We start from the raw sequence: 27,376 nt of genomic DNA on the forward strand, positions 1-27,376 counted from the left end.
GTGAAGCCAGGCTCCCGGATTGAATCACGGACGCCGCTACACCACGTTGAGGACTTCGCCTCGTCTCGGCGACTTGTTGGTCGACGAAGTTGACGAAGAAATCCCCGTACGAGATCGAAGGTCGACCCCGCTGAGAACGTCAAGTTGATCGTGAGGCAAGCCATCTGATTCGCTATGGAATCAGCACGCACACTCTATCTGGCGCGCCAACTGTCGACAGAATCTGATCGGCAGTCTACCGAGGGGTATACCCACGGTAGTAGATGAATCGGTGGAGGTGCGTGTGATACCAACCAAATGGGAATAGAGACACAAGACACAAGATTTATACAGGTTCAGACCGTCAGCTTGACATAACACCCTACATCATGTGCTCTGTTATTTTGTATTGATTGTGTATCAGATTCAATATATCGTCTAGGGGACTCCTACCCCTTCTTATATACTCTGGTGAGATAGGGTTACAAGTAAATATCCTATTTGGTATTACAATATTTTCTTGTAGTCTTGCGATGCACGTCGACCAGTGCCGTGTGCCGCACGCCTTGATCTTATGAGCTGGGCCACCTTTGGTGGTACGGCCCATGTCTTATCTTGTGGGTACCGGAGGCCATACCTCCACACAGTGCCACAACCATAATTACCCAGAGAGCAAGGGAAGTGTGGTTGGTCACCGCCGCAGGCACCGCCGCCTTGAGGTTGGTGCACCGTCATAATTTTCCAGAGGCTAGTGTTTTTGGGCAGCTGGCCGGATGGTCACCGCCACCCCAGGGACAGTGCCGCTGTCGCCTGTTCGGTGCCCGCCTGGCCAGTCAAACTAGCCGTTGGGCCGACCGTTGGGGGGCACCCCCACCCATAGGGCGGTGCCACCACCGCCGTGTCCGGTGACCTTGCAGAAGCTGGCTCCAAGGGGTAACGGCTCTATTTGCTTGTGGGCTTATAAATAGAGGTGGTGGCCGGCCTTGGCCACCCTCTTGGCACTTCCCACACTTGCATACACCCTTTGGAAGCTGAGCACACAACTCCACTCACTTGCACACTTGATTTCATCATCTTGAGTGAGGTTGGAGAGCCTCTAGTGCATTGCTTAGTATTCTAGCATCTTGTGGCACTAGTTGGGTGATTTGGGCTGGTGGAGATCTTGTTACTCTTGGTGTTTGCCGACACCTAGACGACCCGGTGATTGGTGGATCGTCGAGCGGAGGAAGGTGATTGTCTCTGGCTCCGATCATTGTGATTGTGAGGGGTTCTTGTGCCTTCCCCGGCGGAGCGCCAAAGGCAACTCTAGTGGATTGCGCGTGGCTTGTGGATCCTCATCTTGTATTGGTTGTGCGGCACCCGATTGCGGGTTAGGCGTGTGATGCCTATTAGCGCGTGAACCTCTAAGTGAGTGAATCGTCACAACGGGGACTAGCTTGTCGGTAAGCAAGTGAACCTCGGAGGAAAAATTGATTGTGTCATCATTGTCTCCTTGGTATTCTTGGTATTCATTGTGATCGATCACTTTTCACGGCGGTATATCACCTCTACCACTCTTTTGCTTTACTTTGTGTATTTACTTGTGTAGAGCTTGTGTTAGTTGTAGCTAGTTAGTGTAGCTCTTTAGTTGTAGTTCTCTTGCTAGCTTGATCATCTAGGTGTAAATTAGTGACTTAGCCCTTGTGTGATATACTAGAGATCATAGAGATTAGAATTGGGTAGGTGGCTTGCAACACAAGTGTAGTGCTAGCGCAAAATTCGCTTCGCCGTCTTATATACTAATAACTTGTCTTAGTGTTGTTGTAGAAATTTTTAATAGGTTATTCACTCCCTCTAGCCATTAAGACCTTTCAGCATGACCGTGCCTTGTTATTATACTGCTAGTAATTACCAATTGTGATCTTATCTAGTTACGAGGATCCAAAATTCAGCATTGCCCTTAGCATCCTCCATTATTTTCTTTCTCCCTCAACTCACAAACAAATTGAGCATGCTTGGATGTTAAGATGCTCTGACCTCTGAAGTATTGCTCATGTATGAACAAAGATTAAAGAATTAAACTTAAGAAGAATTTGTCCCACGAGCAGGCAACATTTTGAGGCGTAATGCAAACACCATAGATTATATGACAGAAAAGAAATCAAACATATTAGTTCAGTAGGTAAGAAAGGATATATTGGCAACACAAATTCAAATGTTTAAAAGCAGCACTGCTACTATGCAAAGTGTTGCACTTTGGAGGCACTGTCGAACTAGTTAGCCAATTGCAATGCATTACCAGCACACTGTAAATAAAAAGCTTAAAAATATATCATAAGTTCAGAACATTGATACATAGGATTGTCAAACCTCTGCTTGTACTAGAAAGCTTCTTAAGTTTTAGTTGCCAACATACGACTACTAGGTTTCCACGTGGATATTGCATTCAGTATCCTTCCCTTCCATGCCAGTAGTAGCCACCGATCATCTTCGTTGATAACATAATCTTTGTGATATTTTCCCACCATTTCTCTTATTACTTTCACAATGTCTGGATTCAGTGGGAGGTGCTCAAGGCCAGCATTCAGGCTTCGTGACTTCCATTTCTTATAATTCTCTGGCCTCTCAATCCTTTCGGATCCTTCACATGCGATGACATTGAGATGTTGGCACAGAAACATGCCCCTCTCTATGTGCATTCTTGTCTCGTTATCTCGTGGAACAGTTTTATCAAGGATATCAAATAATGCAGAGTAGTGGTACATTACTTCTTTAAAACGTGTTAAAAAGAAGGGTGTACCGTATGATCCATTCACTACTCCATGCACAAAAACTTTTGGTTTCATCATTCTAATGGTTTTAAGAACCCTATTCCTTGCACTGTTTATGTATAGTGCCTCATCACCAAGATTCTTCATTCGGTCTATGCAGTTGACTATCAGCACATCATCTTTCTCAATGTTGAGATCTTCTATACATATGGTTTCCCACTTTGTTGATATTGCTTGATATTCAAAAGGCACATTGAACATGCTAGCATAATCAGTTAATCGCTGTCCCGTGCTCTGCTTATTCATCTGGTTTGGTCGAAATCCTTGCTTTGGTAGCTCAATACCTGTGATCCGAACCTTGGGCGGTCCATCTTCCCTCTTTGCGAGTTGCTCAAACAGTGATGGCCATTGAAAACCAAAGCAAATGCCAAAATCGATAATGTGCACCTTAGGTTTTCCCTTCGAGACATCAAGGATTGTCTTATTCGAGAAATAATGTGCTGCCCTCAGTAAAGGATTTACCGCTAAAGACAACTGGAATACCTTTAAAATGCCCACAGCATTGCTGCTTTTAGTGATCAAGTTGCGATACAGCTGACTCCCAGTTCCAGCTAATCGCACCTCAAGGCAGTCCACTAGACAAAATGCTAGCCTCTGTGTATCATCTCCAGTTATTGAGGAATGTTGCCTTATTATGTTCAGCATGTCGTTTGCTAAGGTATGGTTATTCACAGAAATTGCTTGTGCACAATGGATAAGAATGGTTCTTAGATCCACCACCTCTTTCTTCTGTTGCTTCTTACCTCGTGTCTTCCGCCGAGCTGATGTTCTTCCTTGTCCATTCTGTGAATGTCCGGTTGATTTATTTGTCATCATTTCTTGCAAAACAATAGCTTCATCCGTAGGTTTATGCTCAGAGAAGAGTAGAACCCTGTCAAACATCTCATCTCGGGTTGGCCCATTGAATGAAAAGGCAACCTGCTTGCTGCTCCTTGCTTCTAACAAATAAGAATCTTCTGTACGTGAGTAATATCCACTGTGAACCTCAGATGATGCATGCGTGCTCCTATCTGCAGCATTTACCTGAAGTGACTGATTATCTCGGCTACGCTTTTCAGCAATTGAGAGGCCATCAATTTTCACACCAAGCTCCATGTTTCGTGTACCTTCAGTGGAAAGTTTTGTCTGTTTGACTATGTCAGACAAACTCCATGGAGCTTCAAAAGCTTGCAAGTTGTGATTAGAATGGTTATTACTTGAGTCAATAGCAACAGAGCAGCTACTGCATGACAGCCCGGAAGACTTGTTGATGCTGTCATCGAGGTTATTCAGATGACCACATCTACAAAGTGATGGTGACTCAGGGTAAGCTGGATTATTTTGTCCAAGAATTCTATAGAAAGGCTCTTCCATAGCTCTAAGGGCGTCCTCTCCATGATGTAATTTTACCTTGTCGTCATTGTCCTCGTCCATCAACAGCTTGTTTAAGTAGTCGATGGTTATATCTGAGTTGATCCAACTGTTATTAGAAGAGTCTGCCACACTGGTTCCATACCAATCTGGTGCCACATTGCTACTGAGGTCGCAGAATTGAGAACCATCTATTGTACTCGAATAAGAGGTGCTCAATGTAATATGGTTACTGTCGTTAAAAGTATGTGATGCAGGAGGACAATGATGCATGGATCTTGGTTGGTCCAAAAATAACTCCAAATCATTTGACTCATCGGCTGGATCAACGAAGGCATAGAACCCAGAAGTAGCTGACATGTTGCTTTGGAAATCCTCAAAGTTAGAACTAGATTTGTCGTTGAACTCCATTGATGGGGTTCTTGATCCTTGCCAAAAGTCAGACGGTCCCTGTCAACTCCCCTGTAAATAATGAACTTAATATGTAAAATGGAAACAGGTAACAAACTATGTCATATATCCTTGTACTCTAGTTTTTTAACGTCAAATATAATTATCAGTAGTGACTACTATAATTCCTTAATAATCTCTAGGAAGAGAAATTCTGAAAACATGCACTGGATCACATTATTTACATACTTATATATATATATATATATATATATATATATATATATATATATATATATATATATATATATATATATATATATATATATGATGCATGTAGACTATGGAGTATCAATCTCCTAGCTAGTCAGAGCAGTTTGATTTTCAGGACTTCTTTAGGAGTATAAAAGGCTCAATCCAAGCACAAAAATTAGGTTGAAGAGAATGAGCTTGCTAAACCTTTTTTTTCCTCTCAGAAGGGTTCAATCTTCAAACTTTTGAGTTCAAGGAGTAAATTAAGCAAAGCTTTTTAAAAAATTGGGAAGAAGGCGGCAGGAACTCTGCTTTCAATTAAGATAGAAAAGAGAAGAGTGTGTTAAATACAAGCACTAGCCGTGTCATCAAAGACAGGAGACCTAGAGCGGCACAACATACTCCACAGCCCGAAACACTGGTGGACAGCAGCAAGAGAAAATTTACGCAGGTGACCTGCCTATGAAAACTGAATTGACAGTTTAGGACAGTAACCAGCTAAGATGACACCTTTCAACTTTAATGCTACTCATCGTGCTTCACAATAAAGTAGCATATATTTGTCAAGAAAAGTAAAGTAAAAAGTCCCTGATAACCATCTTAATCACTGGTTCTTTCATCACTTATTCAATTTGGCACACAACCATTATGCTAGATGGCATTAATACAACATGGACTTGATCAAGAAATGGCTTGGAGATAACAGGGCCTTATTATACTTACCACCATTGTTTCCCTGCAGGGATATATAGCGCCTGATGGGATCAGCACTCAGCAGGCCTGGAAATTGAATTCCAGACGTACGTGGAGACGACGGACCTGCTGCACGGTTGTGAGATATGAATGGAAGACTGATCGATCTTGCTGCCATGAGCGGGAGGAGCTTCATTCAAGTACCACGAGGCAAGTCTTTTATAGGGAGGGTCTGGCTTCTGGCTGGGGCCTGCGACCAGCTAGCTCAGCTCACTGGCGCCGAGGCAAGCGAGAGCGAGTCAATTTGTCAGGTTGCAGTATGAGATTGCTCACTGGTGGAGCTGACGAGGCTCCCCAACGTTGATAGCTAGTACAGTTGAATTCGTCGTCGTCCTCCAGTGCCCCATCTGGAAAGCTAGGGACGGAGGGGTCGATGCAGATGCTGCTTCTCAAAGGCAGCTATGCCTGGAACTGGCATGTGCCATCGCCGCTGGCACTGGGGTGTGCTCACAGTTTGGAGCCTCGGAGTTGCAGTCGGCTTGCCGGCGACGACATGTTTGCTTCTAGCTACCTCATCAGTATTTGTAATTACATACAACGTACTGTCGGTTGGTGCAAAAGAAGGAGGTGGCGCTTTTGAGCCAGCTAATTTAATTTGCACGCGAATCTTGTACGTACTAGTTTAGATAAGCAGCTTTGCGCGCCTTAATTTGTGACTTCAACACGTACAATATCATGTATCATGTTCTTTGGACTGGAAGTCACGCGACAATACACAAATTACTTTTATTAGCGGTTCATAAGAGTGAGTGTGCATAGAATTCGAAATCGTAACTTTACTTTTGAAACAACAAATATAAAGCAATAAATAAAGAGCAGCCGGGTTAATAAAACTGAGAAAATTAACTCGGAAATAAATTTTTTGGAAGCTCCATTGCAGGATTCAAACCTAACCATTAAAGGAGAAGCTGTGGGAACGACAAAACCTATGACCCTTTTTTACAAGGGAATTTTGAAAATTCAAATTCTGAAAAAAAGAATAAGCAGATCCATAAAAGATATATGCTATGAATAGACCAAAAATTGCTAAACTTACAGAAGAAATTGCATTAGTGAGAAATTCATATGAATTTATGGAAGAATTGGAATTTTCCTGGAACAAGTTTATTGAAGGAGTTAGCCACTTTGATAATATGGTTAACTCCAATATTCTATTATCTTTTACTCCATTATCAAAAGGGATTCCTATGGATCCAATGAACAAAGTAAAAAGTAGTGTCGTGGACGTCTGCGTTGTGTAATTTTTTTAAATAAAAATGATTTTTAGTGAGGGTGGTTTTTTACCACCGGTGTAGTAGGAAAAGTAAAAGTTGGGTGTGCCGCCAGTAGAAGGCCGTACCACCGAAGTACGCAATGTCCGTGCCAAATTTTTGTGCGAAAATACGCACTCACTCGTGTTTACTACTCCTTCCATTCCAGGGTCTGTTCGGCTGGACTTATTTTGTTTTTCGGCTGATTTGTTGTGAGAGAAAAACACTGTTTTCATTCTGGCTGATAAGCTCAAACGAACATAGCCCCAAATCTCGATATAGTGTGTATCTAGATGTGTAGGAAAAATTATGTATCTAGAAAGTTAGAATAATTTATAATTTGAAATAGAGGGAGTACCGGAGTAGGATTTAAATCCACAACCCTCCTCTCGTGTGTACCTTCCCTAGGGCAGCAGCTTCAGATTACTTCCTCTCTTCCAAATTATAAGACATTATTGTTTTTCTAAATACATAGTTTTTGCTATGCACCAAAATAAACATTATTTCTATATATATATAGTAAAAGTTATGCATCTAAAAAGATCTGAACATCCTGAGTACTTGCTAATACGGTGCTAGTATGAGAGACGAAAAAGACAGCTGCAACATATCGGAGGTCCGTGAAAGGCATCAAATATTTTAGTTTTCTAGATATTTATAAAAACTAAAACTAGTTGATGATTTTTTATTTGAAATCATTTATAATCCCTAAATTATGTTTGAAGTTCTCATATTTTGAAATTCCTTTTTTTTTTAAGTTATTCAAATGAACTCGGATAGAAAAATAACCCAAATTGTAGTCGTAGATCTTATAGATTATATTTTTAGAGATTTTTTTGCATCAAGTTAAGAATTTTTGTATCAAGGTTTAATTTGTGATTATTTTAAAACTTCTTTTCATTGTAAAAATCCAATAAAGTGTAATTAAATATTTTAATACATATAAATATTCAAATCAGTAAGTTTAAATATACATATTTTGTCATAAATATCTAAAAAAACTAAAGTACTTGCTTAAGCCCATCTTGGACCCTCAACTTTTGATTTTGTCTAACTTTGGCACCTCAACTATAAAAACCATTCTATTTTGAACTTTGAGTTGTTTTGAGATGGCAATGGGGTTATAAATTAAATGATTTTTATAGTTTTCTTTTTGGAAAAAAGACGCTTCATTAATTAAATGGGATCATTGCAATCAGTTTGCAGACATTGCTACAGAAAGCTAGGAGGACTAAGCCAACTAAAATTTTTGCTTTGTCCCCAAAGCATGTTGAGCACAAAGGTGTGCTGCAAAATTCGCCAATCTCTTGGTGTGTACAACTCTAAAAGAAGTGAAGCTCACCACCATCCCTCCAACGTCATCCAGGATCACAGTTATTTCCGAGCGATTATTCCCTCTGCTCTTCCACAGTGATGCCAACTTCAGGGAATCAGTCTCTATATATGTGGGGGTATAACCTAGGTACCCACGGTAATGGATATGGACCGTACCATCAGGGGAGGTCCAGCCCATAAGATCAAGGCCTACGGTGTTCGGCTTTAGTCGGCGTGCACCGCAAGGCAATCAGAAGACATCTTGGTGATGAAGGAAGATCTTTTCAGATATGGGCCCTGTTCGTTTGGAGGAATTTGGAGAAATCTAGATGAACCCGGAGGAATTTGTGAGAGCGTGAACAGTGAATTTTAGCTTGCTACAGTGCATTCCGGCTGATTTTTTTATCAGCCGAACGACGCCATAATAAATATCGTATTCCTTGTAAATACTTACTATATAACTGAATAAATCTAGGTCTAAATTGGCTCGTAACCCTTCCTCATACTATAGAAGACAGGTGGCGCCTGATGGGATCAGCAGGCCTGGACGGACCTGCTGTACGGTTGTGAGATATGGATGGAAGACTGATCGATCATGCCGTGGGTCTCGTTTAGATTGAGGTTAGGAATCAGTATTTGGCACTGTAACATATTTGTTTGTATTTAATAATTATTGTCCAATTATGGCCTAACTAGGCTCAAAAGATCCGTCTCGTAATTTATAATCAATCTGTGTAATTAGTTATTTTTTTATCTATTTAATACTCTGTGCATGTGTCCAAAAATTTGATGTGACGAAGAGAGAGTGAAAAAACTTCAATCTAAACAAGGCCGTGAGCAGGAGCTTGAAGTACAAGTACCACGAGGCAGGTCTTTTATAGGGATTCGGGAGGGTCTGGCTTCCTGGGGACTGGAATCAGCTCACTGGTGGCTGGTGATGCCGAGGCAAGCGAGAGGTGAGAGGCGAGAGGCGAGAGGCGAGAGGGAGTCAATTTGTCAGGTTGCACCGTTGCAGTATGAGTTTGCTCACTGGTGGTTCTGACGAGGATCCCAACGTTGATAGCTACGATCTTCGTCGTCGTCCTCCAGTGCCCCTTCACTCCTTCAGCAAAGCCAAGGACAAAACGAGCTCCAGAAGCGGGGGCGTCGATTCAGATGCTACTTCAGAGGCAGCTATGCATGCCTGGCACTGGCAGATGTGCCATCGCCGCTGGCGCTGGGGGTGTGCTCACAGTTCGGAGCCTCGGAGTTGCAGTCCGCTTGCCGGCGACGACATGTTTGTTGCTAGCGACCTCCTCATAGCAAGTATAATAAGAGGTTGAGGTGGACGAGGGATTGGGATGAGAGAGAGGAGAAGCGATCTCTTTAGGGCTTGTTCGTTTGAACTTATCAGTCGATTTATTAGAATCTACAGTATTTTTCTCTCACAACACATCAGCCAAGATCGGCTTATCAGCCAGCTTTAATACCAGCCGAACAGTACAGCCAGCTTGAACACAATAACCAAGAAACTCTATGAGATTAACAAGTGGACCACGTATTAACAGTAAAAAGCTAACTACTATATGGGTGGGCTGAGAGAAGACTGCAAATAACCTTATAGCCAATAAGCCGTATTATTAGCTTTGCTATGAAGTAAACCTTTCTTTGTGCATTAGTATTTGTAATTATATACTGTCAGAAAGTGCAAAAGAAGAAGGCGGCGCTTTTGAGCCAGCTAATTTAATTAATTTGCACGTGAATCTTGTACTAGTTTGGATAAGCAGCTTTGCCCACCTTAGTTTGTGACTTCAACATACAATATCATGTTCTTTGGATTGGAAGTCACGTGATAATACTCAAATTACTTTTATTTGTGGTCAAAATCGATTTTTTTAGTGAGGGTGATTTTTTTTTACTACCGGTGTAGTAGGGCAAGTAAAAGTAGGCTATTTCCATGTGTGATTGGCTGTGCCACCGGTAGAAGGCCGTACCACCGATGTACCCAACATTCGTGCCGAATGTTTGTGCGAAAATACACACTCGTGTTTACTGCTCCTTCCATTATAAATTATAAGTCATTTTAGGGCAGCAACGTTAGAGTATTTCTCTCTTCCAAATTATAAGACATTATTGTTTTTTTCTAAATATATAGTTTTTGCTATGCACCAAAATAAACATTATGTCTAGATATATGGTAAAAGTTATGCATCTAAAAAAATCATAATATCTTATAATTTGAAAAGTACTTGCTAATAAGGTTCCAGGAGAGACGAAAAAGACAAGTGCAACATATTGGAGGCCCGTGAATTGAGGGTTCAAAGGCTTAATCAAGTACTTTAGTTTTCTAGATATTTATGAAAAATATATATATTTAAATTTACTTATTGATAATTATTTATTTGTATTAAAATAATTCTCTACACTTTTTTGTATTTTTATGTATTCAATTTGTTTTGTTCTAAATACGATCTAATTTATTTAAAAATATAATCTATACGTTTGAACTTTTCTTATTTTGAAAATTAAATTTTTTGAATTGTTCAAACAAGCTTGGACAGAGAAATAATCAAAACTAGTTAACGACTTTTTCATTTCAAATCATTTATGATTACAAAATTATGTTTGAAGTTATCATATTTTGAAATTCAAAATTTTTAAGTTTTTCGTACGAACCCAGTTAGAGAAATAACCCGAATTGTAGTTGTAGATCTCGATGAGATAGATTATACTTTTAGAGTTTTTTTGGTACCAAGGTTTAGTTTATGATTATTTTAAAACTTCTTTTTATGTTAAAAATCCAATACAGTGTAAATAAATACTTTAATATATATAAATATTTAAATAAGTAAATTTAAATGGATTAAGTCCACTTTTGGTCTCTCAACTATTGTGTTGGTCTAATTTTAACCATCAACTACAAAACCGTCTAGTACCGGTACCCCAAATATTAAAACCGTTCATTTTTAGCACCTGGACGGGGGCAAGACTATTTTGACCGACGTTGAGCGGTTTTGACCACGCCACGCTGGCGTCACGTAGGACGCTGGCCTGCATCTCAGCGACATGTGGGGCCCGCGCGTCACCCACTCATTCCCTCCCTCTCCTTCCTCCAGCTCCAGCAGCATTTGGATAGGCAGTGAGGCGCAGCTCCAATCGAGACAGTGAGGCGCAGCTCCTGACGGTGATGAGATAGTGAGGCGCAACTCCAGTCGAGCCGTCGTCGGGCTCGCGCGTGCGCGCTGCTCTGCCACCGGACGAGCAGGCGGCTACGCCATGGCCGCCGAGCTCGAGCACCACCAGCTGCGCCACTGTGGCCGCTGCTCTCCTTGCACTTGTTTGCAGCCGCCGAGCGAGCGCGTGTGGGGGCTGCCGTGTCGGGCCAGCTAAGCCGCCGTCGGGCTCACGCACGGGGGGCACCGGACGAGCAAGCGGCCACGCCATGGCCGGCGAGCACATGCGATTGGGACGCGCGGGCATGCGAGTAGGGCGACGATGCCAAGTTGCAGCGGCGGCACGCGAGCAGGGCGACGACGCTCGAGCAGGCTACGGCGGTGCGTGAGCAGGGTGGTGCGCGAGCAAGGCGGTGGTGCTCGAGCACCACGGCCATGGCATCGCTGCCACCGCGGCCTCCTACGCGAGTGGCCGGGACACCACCGCGTTCCCCACTGAGCCCCCTCCCTTCCACACCTAGCGCGCCTCTCGTCGGCTCCTCCCCGCTGCTGTGGCATCTCTCCGCCACAACCATGGCTGCTAGGTCGCCATCGCACTTGGCCAGCAAAGTAGCAGACCACAACCCGCCTCCTGCCGAGCCCTCTTCCTCACGCACCCGACGTGCCTCTCCTCGCCTCCTCCCCACCACTGTGGCATCTCTCCGCCATGGCCATGGCCGCCAGGTAGCCAGCGCACATGGCCAGCAGGCCACGGCCCACTTCCTGCAGAGCCCTCTTTGTCCCGCACCTGGCGCACCTCTCCTCGGCTCCTCTCCGCTGTCACGGTTGTGGTCGTCGGGCCACCAGCACACATGGCCAGCAGGCCATGACCCGCCTCCCACCGAGCCGTAGCCGGCCTTGGGGCTGCGTGGGCCAGCGCTGGTTGCCGGTCGGCCTCCTCCTACGGCTGCGGGCGCGGAGGCCATGTAGGGTGTAGCTCCGGCAGCTATAGCAGGCAAGGGTTGGCATCGAGATTTCTTCGGCAAGGCATAACTCTAGCAGCTGCAGCAGTTAGGAGGCAGCGTTCGAATTTCGCCCATGGGTTGTGGCGCTGCCTTGGTGGCGATGTAGGTGCGGTGCTGTTGTGGGGGACTGCGCCGGTGATGCTCGAGCCAGAGGCGGCGTGGGGGCGCTACCGTGAGGATGGAGAGGGAGGGGATGGGTGGTTGACGCGTGTGCCCCACATGTCACTAGATGGAGGTCAACGTCCTACGTGGCGGTCAATGCCAGCGTGGCGTGGTCAAATCCGCTCCACGTTGGACAAAACAACCCGAGCCGCGTCCACGATTTTTTCATAAATATCTACAAAACTAAAGTACTTGCTTAACCATTTTGGCCCCTCAACTCTTGACTTTGTCTAACTTTGACACCTGAACTATCAAAACCATTCAATTTTGAACCCGACGCTTAGAGAATTGTGAATCAAAAACTAGTTGTGAATCGAGATTGGCCACGAGCGCAAGATCCATGAGGAGGGATCAGGAGCGTGAGATAGTGGCAGACGATAGGAGGGAGGTACGAGCAATGCTGCCAGCTGCAGGAGTGGCAGCATAAGGAGTAATACAAGTGCGGGTTCGCAACAATTCGCGAACATCCAGGTCCGAGCCTTAACGGTTCCAATACCCATGACAATCCAGATCGAGTGATCAATATCGCACCTTCACTGGATCCAATGGTTAGCAGGTTAACGGGTGACGGGACCTTATCCATCACCCAAACCTTAGCTCAGATCTTATACTCTTATAAAGCAAAATCCCACTAGCTATTTATCTCAATATGAAAGATGTCAACTACGCAATGCACTATCACATATAATTAAAAATCCACTAAGTAAAACCCCACTAGCTATTTATCTCAACATGCAAGACTAGGCAATGCACTCTCACGTCCAATTAGAATCCACTAGCACATGCAACTGTAATATCCACATCAACAAGACAAATAAGCATTTTGTTGTCCATGTCATCATACCACGCAATCCACTAATCCATAATTCTCACAACAATGCGCGGGGTATCCTTCAAGTTAATTAATAAAGCTAAACCCCACTATATGATTTTCTCTTTATGCAAGGTGTCCACATTATTTTTGACTAAGTGACCCACTAGGGCCCTATTTGGTTACACCTCCTAAAAACTTTAGGAGCTAAAATCTGGATAGAATCTGTCTAAAGAACCAAACACTACCTCCTAAAACCTCCTAAAAGTTTTAGGAGCCTGGTTTTTCTTTAGGAGCTCCACCCACTCCTAAAACCTTCTAAAGTCCTTCCTGGACCCCAGTACCCCTCATTTATTGCCCCCTCCCTCTCTCTGTCCCACCCTCCCGCGCCTCCATCCTCTCTCTCTCTCTCCCTCCTTCCCTTTGCACCCGGCACACCCCCATCGCCCCCATCCCCGCCGCCGCTAGATCCACCCTCCTCACCGGTGTTTGAGGCCACACAGCGCCGTCTGCGCCCAAGAACTAGCGGACGGACGCTCCCCCGCCGCAACATCGATGCCGCCCGTGCCCTCCCCCGCCGCCTAGCACGATTCACACCAGCGGCGCCTAGGAAGGCAGCACGCCAGCAACACCAGAGGTGAGGCTTCGGATCCTTCGCCTCCCGATCTCTTGGTTTGCCGCCTGCCCGATCCCATCTCCGTATCCATCGATCTATTTTTGTGCGCAGGTTCCTTCCCCATGCCATTCCCCACCGCCAGCCATGCCCTCCCCCAACCCGGCCACGTGTGTGCCCATGGACAAGTATGGTTACAGGGACTTCCTATCCTAAGGTTCTTCCTCCGTTGAAGGCAGTATCAGCTCAACTCCGGAAGATTCGGACGAAGACGACTTCGGCCCGTTCCTTTCGCAGTCGGCCCCCTCCCTGTCCGCTCCCCGCCGCCACATGGAGCATTTGGATCTCAATTCACAGGCGGACGTCTTCCCCAGCATTGACTTGTATCAAGCCATTCTACAGGGCGATGAGCATCCACTACCTCCTCGGGCCTCTAGAGGCAGAGTCCGAGCACCTGATGGCGTAGGTCGTGGTACAGGCAGAGGTTTGCTTGGAGGCAAAGTTGGTTTTGGACGTGGGTGAGGCAAAGGTTTGCTTCAAGGGAGTATTGGCAATCGCGGTGTAGGACATTTGGGAGGAGGACCTGGTGCATTTTATTAGGGACAGTTTTTTGAGAGATGTGGACTTTGATTTGGTTGATAATGATGAGAACTATGTTCCATTTGCTGAAGGATCCTCTTCTGTCGGTAATGTGTCAAATGTGCGTCATGGAGACGAAGATGTAAACATGAATGAGTTCCGTGATTGGATAGCCGATGGGTTGTTTAGTAGATCATAGATGACAACTTGTAATGGTGATTTTATTGATGTGTTGAATTGTTGTATGGATGATTTATGGACACTTCTTTCTGATTGTATGAGTGTACGAACATTTGTATGGACACTTCATTGTGTTGGCGCCAGTAACAAAAAAAATTCGACGCCTGGAAGTACCTAGGCGCACGGTGTGGCGCCATGCAGAGAAGAAGGAGCAGGGGCATGCAGAGAAAGAGCACGGGCAAGCGGGAGGGCATCATGGTCCTTTTGACATAGCATTTATTGTCTTTAGTCAGTTTTATAAGGTTAAACCAAACAGTCTTTTAGGAGCTTTTAGAAGGCTGCCTAAAACTTTTAGAAGCTAAAATTTTAGAAGCTTGGAACCAAACATGGCCTAGATGTTATAGCTCTTCATGAAATGTGTCCACATCATTCCCCACTAAGTCAATATCATTCCTTATTAATTACAAAAAATGTCCATGTCATCTCTATCATGTACAATACTTTATTTCATCACCTATTCCTCTATAATTAATCAAATATTCTATTGGTTTTTCTTCTATTAGCTTATTGATTTTTTACCAAATCTGATACAATAAAATAACATGCAACTCAAATTCATATAAATACACAGTATACAGAATATCATATTGTAATGCTATGTATATAACATATTTGTTTTTAAGAAAATCTTGCAGCAACGCATGGGGTAGTCTTCTAGTTTAGTATAGTACTCACTCCATTATCTTTTTTTTTTAGGCGTGAGAGAGTTTTACAGATATCAAGAAACTTCAGAAACGAGGTCAGAGGTGCATCCATGCGCCACGCGCGGGAACTCGTGGTTGGACGCATGCATGAAAAAACTCTTGGAATCTGTATCGATGAGTAATAAACTAATAATAACTGCCGGTGGTCTAGTTGGACACAGCTTTAAATCCACCTCAATACCGTGCCCACACCTAAGAGCAAGTATAATAAGAAGCTAATGAGTTGTACGCTGATACGGAAAGAGAGGAGGAGGAGGAGAGAAAACAAGTGGCTTGTAAACTTATGCTAATAATTTTTATGAGACAGATAAGTAGGCCATAAACCGCCTAACTATTATATGAGTATGCTGATAGATTGACAGTAAGTTTTCATACAGCCGATAGCTGGCTATATTATTAACCTTGCTATAATATAATGTCAAAACTGAGAAACCATCCTGACGCCTAATAAAAAGATAATAGAGGGAGTTGATATTAGAGATACTCTGTGCAAGACTGTTCTGGCAATGCTATTCGGACTTCGGGGCACGCGCACGGATCTCCACCTCCACCCAGGAGGTCCATTCCGGAAATCTTCGGGACCGAAGCTCGCGCCAAACGGTGCCGACGGGCGCGCGCACCAGTTCCCGCGCGTGGGTTTTGCCAGCAGTTGGAGCAGCGCGGTTTTTTTTCTCGTCTACATACAGCCATAGTATCTATTCGTACACACGTATGTTCACTTAACACACACACACTATTCATATTATTCATGTATAAACAAACCTAAAACTAAGGCAACGAACGTGTCTCAATCCCCTTATAACTCCACGCGAGAGAGGCTATAGATTTTTAGAAATAAATCCCGGTGAGCACCAGATTCGAACCCATAGTGGACAAGCTGCCCACCGCAAGCCTTTGCGATCCGAGCTGAAGCTCGGTCTCGGAGCCGCACGTCTTCAATAAACTATTGTACAAGCGGCCCACTGAGGAACGCGCGGCCCAGCCATCTTATCTTACCATATGAATTCTGCACCCAAAACGAGCTAACGGATAGGGCCACGTCGCCCGTTAACTGTCAACCGTTGGATCGGGCGAGCCTAAGATCTGCAGCCTGATCGCTGGGGCTGGGCTGGCTGGCCAGCCCCCTCCCATGACTACTGTTCATACAAATCAACCAGCAGTACTTTTCTCTCACATAAACAAACCAACAACTATACGAACCAGCCAACCTAAATGGCTGCTGGACCGTTCAATGCGGGTTGGTTCGGGTCTGCTACCCGCTTAGTCGTCGTTCGCGAATCTTCGCGGGCCGCAAGCGGCGCAGCCCCACGAGCTGATGGCTGATGGGCGCCGCGCCGGGGGACCAGCTGCTCGTGGAGCCGCGCTGCGCCAAGGTCCCATCAAGCTCGCGCCGCCGGAGTCACGTGCTCGGGGGACGGCCGCGCCCGCGCCGGGAGCAGCCGCGCCATGGCCGCCCGCCGAGGGCCCACCGAGCTTGGGCCGCTGGAGTCGCATGCTCCCGGGTCCAGCCGCGCACGCGCCGTGGAGCCGGTCCAAACCCGCGCCGGTGGCCGAGGGCACCTCGCCCTGCCACCTCGACCTCTCGGCCGAGCTGTTCGATGGCGTGGCCGCGACGTGCGGCGCCGGCGGGGCCCAGGCTCGCTCGACCGCGACCGCTGCTGCCCAGTCCTCGCGATCTGGCTCTTCGCCGCACACGCACACACCGCGTTGTCCGTGCCCTCGGCGCTCGCCCGGGAGGAGGGGCTTGTGCCGCTGCCCCTTCCCAAGGCGACGTGCGACAGCATCCGGCTCCACCAGATCGGCTCACTCCGCTGCCCCGCCGCGTTCTCCGTCGGAGCTGGCGCCGCGGCCAAGAACGCCACGCCTACCGCGGCGGTGAACGATCTGGAGAAGAGCTGCCGCAATGCCTCCTACGCCGCCAGCTTCCGATGCGTACAGTCTCTGCAAAAGGTAAAACCTTTTTCTTGCTAGCTTTCTCTCCTAAAATGATGCGGGCTCACCTTAGGTCTGGATAATATGGACTTATGGATTGTTGAGTTTCTTGAATAGTTCATAGCCGTGCTCAAATTTGTCAAGTTTCAACAATTTCGACTCCATTGAATTCCCTGCGCAATATTTCGAACAGGAGACTTATCTCTGCACCGTTCATCACATCAGTGCATAAGACCCGATCAGGCTGGAATTGAACCAAAAACTTTTAAAATGCAAGGTTTCAGTTTAGATTTCTTCTGTAGTTTTTTCAGTCTGTTGAAATAATGGCCCAAGCAATGCTTGCCATTTTACCAAAGAGTCAATACATTAAGAAAGGGACAAAAATAATTGTTCACCTTTCGCAAGCAGATATTTTGATATTCAACAGTAAGAAGGCAACATTAAACCACATCCTGATATGATTTTATCGCAGTGCTTGACTGCTTGGTGTGGTACTGTGGTATGGCCTGATCTTATTGTACATGTTCACCTGTTTCCTGTTAACCATAGATAGGCTAGGCTAGGTTTCGGTCGGTGCTCTTCTTGGTGCCCACATCTAAAATGTGTGGCATTACAGTTCATAATATTTGTGTCTTAAGCATCTGCACCTAAGAAAGAATTCATGCTTAGAATTAATTGAAGACAAATATCTGCCCCATTTCTTCTAAGTCGTGGTAGCTCACCATCCCATCCTCTCTGAACTTGCTAATAGCTTCTCCAGCTTTCCTACTGCATGATCAAAGGATTCCATGTTCCTGACATGACAAAGAACCCTCCACATTAAGTTAACTGCCATGTACGGACTAATTAGATATACACCGTGTGCTTCCCCTAATTACTTTTGTAGTTAATTTTAGTATATCTACTGTCATTAGTTCCAAAGTTTTTGTTAAATTATTATCAGCTATGACTCTCTATTCTGATTTATACTTATCCAAAGGACTGACTCCCTGATTTGAGCCCATGAACATGTATATTTTATTATATATTTTAACTTATATTGTGTATATTTACCTGAACGTTCGATTTTGCAGGCAAGAGCTGATGGTCAGACTATCTACATAATTAAACACCTAGCCTTGCACAAAAGCTCTTATCTTTTCTGTGAATCATATGATAATTCAAATCCATCTTCTACATAGTACTCTCTATAGTATACTCATTTCTCATATGCTGATTATTGCAGAGATAGAAAAAATCATGGCAATCCATCATCGATCTAATGTCCATTTTTCAACAGTATCAGATTTATTACATGGACATGCTAACTGTTTCCGCTAAACATCGTTTTTCGTATCAAATTAGCAAAACCAACCAACTACTCCTTCATTCAGGATTCTTAAACGTCACAGATTAGTTGGGCCCATACCGTCAGAAATTCGAATGTCAAATCAGTTAGAAGCGAAATTATTTAAGTGTGATTTTTTTTCCTCCGATGTTATTTAAGTGGATACATCCTTTTTAGAATTTACCATTTTTTTAAGGTTACAATCATTGATAAGCCACTTAATTAATTTCCTGGGCAGAGCACAAATGTTTTAAATATTGTAATTTTGTTTTTGTTTTCTATCTTTCCAGGGTGCTGCATACTTTTTCCCACAGATTGATTCTTGATGAGAAAGAGACTGAAGTCCAAAATCTACAATTGATAAATTTCTGAGATATGATTTCATCATCTCCAGTTTTTTTCCAGCATTGAGATACAATAAAATATCCTATTGCTAAAATGCATTTATCAAACTACAAGAACTATAGCTGGATAACATAAATATTACTTTTCAGCATCTCTGCACTTCTATTTATCCACAATAGTAAAAACACCATTGGCCATCTCAAAAATGGCGTGGTTTCTAGTCAAGTCACGCAACTCACGCCCAGGCAGGTTCGTACGAGGTTCTTATTTAGGCAGGTTGGTACGTGGTTCTTATTATATATTTCTTTTTATTTTTTCCTTTTCATTTTCTTTTCCTGTGATTTTTCTTTCTCTTTTTTATTTTTTTATTTTTTATCTTTGTTTATTTCTTGTTTTTCTAATTACATTTTTTCATTCATGTTTTTCTTGTTTTATTTATTTGTTGATGTGTTGCTGCGAGCCATAGAAGAAACGCTAGTTGCACTAAATACTTGAGCTACCATCCTACACTCACGTGAGATATTCTTTTGTTTTTGTTTTTCTTTCCTTTATTCTGTTTTTTTTCCTTCTCTTTTTCTTTGGATTTTCTGTTCTTTTCTTTTTCCTTTTCCTTTTCAGTTTCCTTTTTCTTCCTCATTAGTTTATTGTTATTAGCTATTCTAATTTTTTTTTCTTTGTATGTTCTATTTTTTCTTTATTTTGTGAGATACATGTAATGTTCGCGTAGTATTCATGTAATATTTATTATGTGTTCTTAGATGTTCACATGATATAAATGAGATGTTATATGATTACTATCTTTGTGTATTTATATAATACTCATGAGGTGTTCTATAGTATTGTCGGTGTTTCGAACCATCACCGGCTAGTAAATTTATGATTGTTGCGCGTTAGGTCCAGATGGTGCACTAAAGGACACAAGGTTTATACTGGTTCGGGCTGAACGTCCCTACGTTCAGTCTACTGCTGCTCGTGTTATTAGTATCAAAATGGTTCGTAGTAGGGGGTACAAACAGTCGAGAGAGGTACGAGTCCCAAGTCTCTGATTGAATGATCGAAAAGGTCGCCGAGAGCTTGGTCACTGCTCAGCCGTGTGTGAAGTGTCGTGTGTGTTGAACCTATCCGTCTAGCCTCGGTCCCTTTGGTGGGGGGGCCTGCCCTCCCTTTTATAGACCAAGAGGGGAGCCGGGGTTATAGATCGGAGAAAGAGAAAAATACCAAAGGTATCGAAGATCCTTCGAGGGAGTTGGGTCTTCTTTTTTCTTTATGCCTGCCCTGATTAACATGGCAGACTGTGTCAGAGGTGGCGTGTTTGCTGATCTTCGTAGGCCATGCCCTGACCTTATTTAGCAAGTGGGTGCGTCCCATCCTACGTCGGCGGACGGTGCGGCGCGTCGGAGAGCCGCGTTGTGACCCCTCGGGGAGTAACAGGGGAAGTGACCATACGTCCGTCACTGTAGATGGTGTGATTTCTGTCTTGGACCGTAATGGCTGTTGTATGTTTGTGTTAGTATCCGCGCCCAAGGACTGAAGGCGGTGCCTACTACACAGTGGGACAAAAGTCGGCGCGTACAATATTATTCGGGCACTGTTACGTCAGAAAGGACCTAAAGCGCCGGTCCCATCGTATCCTGCCAGTACCTTCCCGCAGGCGCACAGGGCATGGCCCTCGATATCATGGTTGACTCGAATGTCCTGTCGTATCCTGTGCTCGTCCTCATGAAGGAGTAGGGTGCGATCGTCGGGCGAGGCAGAGCCAGCCCTTAACCGTCGGGCGAGGCGGAGTCTAGCCCTCAGGGGTCGAGCGAGGCGGAGCCCGCCCTTGGACGTCGGGCGAGGAGGAGCCGACCCTCAAGGATTGGGCGAGCCGAAGCCCGCCCTTGGAGGTCGGGCGAGGCGGAGCCCACCCCTCGGGGGTCGGGCGAGGCGGAGCTAGCCCTTAGCCGTCGGGCGAGGCGGAACCAGTCTTTCGTCGTTTGGGCAAGAAGCGTAGTAGTGCTCTTTGTCTGACTGGAAGCGTCAACATTCGATGGTCATTAGTCCCACCTCATTGGGTACCCTGGTATTAGGACCCCGACAGTAGCCCCTGAGCCCCCGGGTGATTCGGATAGAATCGCTCGGGGGGTAATTTCGGACCCTTTGTGGGTAAGGCTGTGAGATTTGGTTTTTGTCAACTCAAAAGTTTCAAGGGAACCCTGGTATCCAGTTCGCGGGGATTTCATCCAGGGTCTGCCTGGCTGGGGCTCGACCGTGGAACGAGGCCCTACTGATGCTTGCATACCTGCGTCTTAGTCGCTCGCGGTCCTGTCCCTCGTTGGGATGGCCATCGAGACTGTTGGGCGGACCCTTGGGCTTTCTGGGCCCATACAGGCCAAAGGGGAAATCTTCTGACCCGTGTCCCTTCTGTGGGAAAAGAGTCCGATCCGCTCGGGAAGACGAATCGTCCGGCGTGATTTTGGTGGGAAGAGATAGGGATCGCTGGCGCGTATCCCACGGTGTGACGCGGCGGTGTGTCGTGGCAGGCTCGGAGATCGAGGCGGATGGTTGCCCTTCTCGCATCCGTCGCCCCTATAAAACCACAGGGTTCGCCCCCAGGGTTCCGTACTTCGCCTTTTCGCCTTCGCATCGTCAACCTCCGTCGCCAAACGCCAGAGCCTTCCGTACTCGCATCACGGCCATCGTCAAGCTCGCATCTGCATCGCAGCCACCGTTGAACTCGCGTCCACCCCCTCTCAATCGTTTCAATGGAGCCGTGGGGCAGATCTAGCATCACCCCTCAGCGTCTGGAGGGCCTCGTTCGTCGTGGCCTCCTTCGCCCGCTGACCGCCGCCGAGGAGTGGTGGCTGCCCGGTGATGAGGACAAGCCGTTGCCGCCCGAAGGGTATGTCGTGTCCTTCGCTCACTTCCATGAGTGGGGATTCACCATACCTACTCACCCGTTCCTTCGGGGGCTGTTGGATTACTACCTGGTGGAGCTGTAGCACCTTACCCCCAATGGGATCCAGCACATTGCGGCATTCGTCGCCTTATGTGAGGGGTTCTTGGGGATTGATCCCCACTTCGACCTGTGGCAGCATATCTTCACCGTCAACCTTCTGAAGAGGCGGGTTGGGAAGCAGGAGCTGCCCACGTCGGTGGGATGCGCCGGCATTCACCTCCACAACAACCGGGCAGATGCGTACCTGTTAATGCGTCTATCCACCTCCAATAAGGGGTGGCATTCGTAATTGTTCTATGTCAAGGATGACGCCGCCGCCCCCTTGCCAGACTTCTCCGGGTGCATCATCAAGGAGGCCCCGGGGTCGTGGAGGTGGGGCATCCCGATCAAGGAGAGGAAGAACATCGACGACCTTCTCGCTGCCCTCCAAACTTTGAAGAACAGGGGCGTGAAGGGTTCGGGGATCATCGGTGCCTACCATGCGAGGAGGGTGGCGCCGCTGATGGCGCGCGTGCTTTCCCTGCACCAGATGGTGCCCGGAGCGTCGTCCGAAGGGACGGTGCTTGTCGACGAGGCGCTGCCTCCGTTCGAGGTGGTGCAGCGCATCAAGGAGGCAATGGAGCCTTCAAAGGACACCACTGGCGTCGTCCTTGATTTCGTGTTCCCAGTGTCAGGGCATCCCCCAATGCGACTGGAATCGTGGTTTATTGACTTCGTAAGTTTTCCTTCTCCGTACTCCTTTTTCACTTGAATTTCCAACCCCTTGAAGGTGACCCTGGGGATGGCGGGACTTGCCGGGGGACTATTCTTCAAGGATAGCCTGGCTCCATTGCAGAAGGATTGGACCCTAGCAAAAGTGAACCGTATCGCGGCCGAGTGGGACAAAAAGACGAGGGAGCTTGGGAAGAAGCTGTTATGGAAGCGGCAAATGCGTGATCGAGGAGAGGAGACAGGCAGTGACGACGACGATGACGGCAACGAGGTAGCCACCGGAGTGGATTGGGACGTCCTGGCAGACGAGGATATGCGGACAGACGCCCACCGACCCATGTAGGGACCCTTCCCATTCCATGAGGAGGGAAGCGAGTCCATCAGATCGGTGGAGGTGGGCTGAACCATCGGCCCATCCGCGGGGCCGATGGGAGCTAGAGAATCTGCCGCCCCACCCGGGGTGCCGCTAGAGGATCGGTGGATGGGACGGGGCGAATCTGCCACCATGCCCGAGGCATCGACAGAGAGGGGCGACTCCGTCGCCGTGCCCTTAGAGATAAGGAAGGTGAGTCCCCCTGCCCAGGAGCAGGGGGTAGGCTCGAAGCGGTCCCGCCTAGACGAGTCGGGGCAGGGGTCTGGGGGTTCATCTCCGAAACATTCATGCCGCCCCAAGGCGCTAGAGTAGGCCACTGATTCCCCTGTTTTCCCCCTTTTTATTCTTCTCTTTTGACCTTATGCCTTTTTCCCTCTTGCAGATTCTTGCGGCGGGGCCACTCTCTGGGGCTGGCGCCCAAGAAGAGCCTTGCCCTTCAGGTGGGACGAACGGCGCTGCCCGACGTCGCCCCTGTTTCGGGCAGGAGCGGCGCTGATGTTGCGGCCTTGTTGGTCGATCCGGTGGCGCCCGCGGTGGCGCCCATGCCCTCGGTGGTCGCCGAGCAGGCGGCGTCTTCCGTGGCGGGCGCGACACTGCCAGCTGAGGGTCCGGTATCGTCGGTGGAGGTGGCCGTAACCGCACTAAGGCAGGAGCAGCCAGACACCACCATGGTGGTGTCCGAGGGGGTGGCTCAATTCGTGCCTCCGGTGGCCCAAGCGACGGCGCTCGACGCGGGCCGGACGGAGGAGGACGCGGCTGGATCGCCCCCAACCCTGACGAGCCAGACGCAGTCGGACATAGCCGCAGTGGCATCCGAGGGAGCGACGCAGTCTGTGCCACCGGAGGCCCAGGCGAAGGTGACCGTGACCGCGACAAGCCTGGTGGGGCTGGATGTTGCCATGGTGGCATCCGAGGGGGCGGCGCAATCCGCGCCACCTGTGGCCCAGGCTACGGCGCCCGAGGCGGGCCGGATGGATGAGGACACGGCCGGAGGGTCTTCGAGCGTCGTGGCGGTGGTGGAGAGGATCAGCAGGAGGTCGCCCTCAGCCCTGTTGTCGGGGGGCAGCCGCTCCCCCGCGCGGGGCGAGCCGTCGCTCCAGTGGATGGCCGCTGAGGACCCAACGTTGGCTCTTTTCTCGCTTGACGATGCTGCCGAGAGCATGGAGCGGGAGAATCTTGACATCGGGTTCTTAGCTATGATGGATGCCTTGAGCCTGGCCAGTGGTGTCCTACGTGAAATCCTCATTCCTACTAGCCGGGTATCCGCTTAATCTTCTCCCTCGTTTTCTTCTTTCTTCACGTATTCTTGTGTTTTCGTATTTTTGATATCGGTCCTCTTTTTAGTGTATCGTTGCTCGTAGCCAGAACAAATCCCGGTTCCTCCGTGAGCAAAAAGCGGAAAGGGACCGCCTTACCGAGGAGGCCCGGCTGCGAGGAGATGTGGGCGCGTAGCTCGCTGCCGCCCAGCAGCGGGTGGCCAAGGCAGGTCGGGACGTGGAGGAGATCCATGGGATGTTTGAAGACCTATCGGCGAGGGTGAAGCTGGACGAGGAGGCGGCCGCCAAGATCCAAAAGGAGCGGGACGAGCTGCTCTAGAAGGATGCTGAGGCCAGTCAGCGGGCCGTCGAGGTCCTAGCTGAGCTAGAGACGGAGCGGGATCTTCGACGGAAGGTCGAGGAAAGGTCCGCGGCCCTACAGCAGAGGGCGAACCAGGATGCCGAGGTGATCTCCCGGCTGTGCGGGGAGCGGGACAAGCTGCGCCGGCCCGAAGAAAGACTTCGCTCGGAGCACTGCACGGCCCGCAGGGAGTGCGACCGAGCCATCTGAGAGCGCGGTGAGGCGCATCGTGAGGCTGTGGCCCTCCGGGCGGACCTTGGAGACGCGGTGGCCCGAAGGCTAGAGGCCGAGGAAGTTTCTGCCGGGCTAGGCACGGAACTCGCCGAGGTGCGGGGGATCCTTTGGGTCAAAAGCGATCAGCATGATCTTCTACGTGCTGCCGTCATGGTGGTCTACGATGACCTACTGGTGGCGCAAGGAGAGGGGATCAGCTCCCTTCCGATTCGTGCCACTGGTATCACGGCGCGGGTGGGCCAGCTTGAGGAGGACGCCTTTCACACCGGGATCACCCAAGCCTTCGCTGTTGCCCATTCTCATTATGATTAGGAGATCAACTTGGAGGTAATGAGCCAAGGCTTCGTGCCTGTCTATGATGACCCCGAGCTGGACGAGATTGAGAGGGCGGTGACTCCCCTTGCGCGGAACCTGACGAACAGGCTAAAAGAAATGGTTCTCCCTCCGCGAAAGTAGTTAGTTGAATAAGTTTGATAAACATTTATCCGTAATATGTGAACAAGTGTCGGTGCTTTTGTGTCTGAAAATAGATCCACGACTTTGTTTTGCAATTTCGTTTCGTTTGTTTGATCTTACCTTCTTCCTTTTTTGCAAAGATTTACGCGATCCGACCCTTCCGTTTGTTAAGACTGTAGGGCCCGAGGTGTTTAGGGGAAATTTTGATTGTGCTGGTGAGCAAAAATACCGTAGTGTTAAGACTATAGGGCCCGAGATGTTTAGGGGAAATTTTGATTGTGCTGGTGAGCAAAATTACTGTAGCCGTCTGGGCGTGGACTTTTTGCAGTCTTACCTATCTGTTCCCCCGAACCTTGCCGCCAGTCTCGACGTGAGAAGAAGGTTTGATGTAATGACTGTTTTGAAAAAAAGGAGATATTCGTACCTTTATCAGCGCCCGAGTGAGATCCGACCCCTTACGGTCGCTGGGGTCGGATGTTACTGGAGACCGGAGCGAGGGTAGCAAACTTATGTTTGTATTCGCGCCCGCGTACCCTTACTTAGGAGTTTGGCGATCACTGCGTGACCGTGCATTTGGTCTTATCGCTGGTCCGGCCTTCCCCGAGCCCCCGCGCGTGGTGGGGATTCGGTCAAGGGCTGACTCATTTTGCGACTATCGCCCCATCAGCTGTTTTTCGCAACTGGAGGGGTTAAGGCGATGTCACTTGCCTCGATGGCTTGAGTGACGTGCTTTATGAGCTCGCTAACTAGGATGTTCGGACGGAATCCGATCCCGTTTGCTTTGCGACAGGGTCGACAAAAGCCCTCGGGTGGTGTTCCGTTGCTCCTTGGCCTGCCTTCCAACGGATTCCCCTTAATGGGGATTCTATGGGCTCGGCTAGAGGCTGGATTGAACTAGAAGGTTGAGATGACCCTACCTGCCTCAATGCGGGCTGGGCAAAGACCGCTGAGGCTCATCTGCGTTTTCTCCCCTGGCTCTTGTTCGACGCGAGACGGCCCCAGACCCTTCGCGGGTCAGTCTTCGAACCTTGGTCTCTCGATCTTGGATCGAGCGGCTTGAGCCCCCGAGCCCCTTAGGGTCTGATAGGGGTCGGTCATGTTTCGCGCGTTACCCCGTCCTCGATTTCCGCAACCAAAGGGGCTGAGTTGACGATACTTGCCTCGATGGCTCGAGTGTCGCGCTCAATGAGCTCGCTAACGGGTATGTTCGTGTGAAATCCGGGTCCATCATTCGTTGACGGGGTCGGTAGAGCCCTCATGTGGTATTTCACTACTTCTTAACCCGCCTCTCGGCAGATGCCCGAGCCGTTCGATAGGCTTAGGTGGCCCGTTGGCCTCTCCTCGACGGAGATTCTATGGGTTTAGCTCGGGGTTAGAATTGAACGAGAAAGGTTGAGATGTCCCTGTCCGCTTCTGAGCGGGGTTGGGCAAGGCCGCTGGGGCTCATCTCTGTTTTTCTCCCCTAGCTCTGTTTGACGTGAGGCGGCCTCGAGCCCTTCGTGGGCCAGCCTTCGAACCTTGGTTGGTCGCCGCTCATGTTGAATGATTTGGTTGCCACTTCATGACGCGACACGAAGCGTTGAGATGTAGGGATTTGCATATGCAACGTTTGGATGTATGGATTTAGCATATAATTTAATTGAAACGAAAGCGAGATGTCGGTAACGTTACCCTGGTGGTGTGAGCGACGGGAAGCTTTTACCCAATATGTCAATGCGGGGTTTGGGTTCGACGTCTGTGACGAGGTCAGTGTAACCTGCATAAACATTGCCATTTTTCATTTCTGTCTCTCGGCGGCGATCCGAGTCGTTCGATTGATTTTAGGCGACCTGATAGCTTTTCCTCGAAGGAGATTCTGCAGGAGGGCCCCTCCAAACCCTTCTCGGGAAGGCAGGAGCCAAAGCTTGTGGTGTGGGGAACTGTGAATTCGATTATGCTGGTGAACAAAAACACCGTACCGTCGAGGCGTAGTGTAACAAACCGGGTTTTTGGAAAAGCCAAAAATACGAACTTTTTAAAAATTTTGAGCCAATGTGTGAAGCATGTAGTTGCTAGGTCAAACGAAGGACAATTTATAAAT

General features: G+C 47.7%; 2 protein-coding genes across 2 annotated transcripts; one reads left to right on the forward strand and one right to left on the reverse strand.

Annotated features, from left to right (window-relative positions):
- Positions 1-2,351: 2,351 nt before the first annotated feature.
- LOC136451563 (scarecrow-like protein 34) lies at positions 2,352-11,134 on the reverse strand. The gene is made up of 2 exons (XM_066452265.1): positions 11,051-11,134; positions 2,352-4,589 (listed from the first exon to the last, which is right to left on the reverse strand). Exons 1-2 carry the CDS (start codon positions 11,132-11,134, stop codon positions 2,352-2,354), a joined length of 2,322 nt encoding a protein of 773 aa, XP_066308362.1.
- A 5,492-nt stretch (positions 11,135-16,626) lies between these two features.
- Positions 16,627-19,754, forward strand: LOC136471800 (uncharacterized GPI-anchored protein At4g28100-like). The gene is made up of 2 exons (XM_066469551.1): positions 16,627-17,313; positions 18,913-19,754. Exons 1-2 carry the CDS (start codon positions 16,810-16,812, stop codon positions 18,946-18,948), a joined length of 540 nt encoding a protein of 179 aa, XP_066325648.1. The 5' UTR covers positions 16,627-16,809; the 3' UTR covers positions 18,949-19,754.
- The last annotated feature ends 7,622 nt before the right edge of the window (positions 19,755-27,376 follow it).

The sequence above is a fragment of the Miscanthus floridulus genome, chromosome 1, assembly GCF_019320115.1.
Source record: "Miscanthus floridulus cultivar M001 chromosome 1, ASM1932011v1, whole genome shotgun sequence".
In the NCBI taxonomy this organism is placed as follows: domain Eukaryota; kingdom Viridiplantae; phylum Streptophyta; class Magnoliopsida; order Poales; family Poaceae; genus Miscanthus; species Miscanthus floridulus.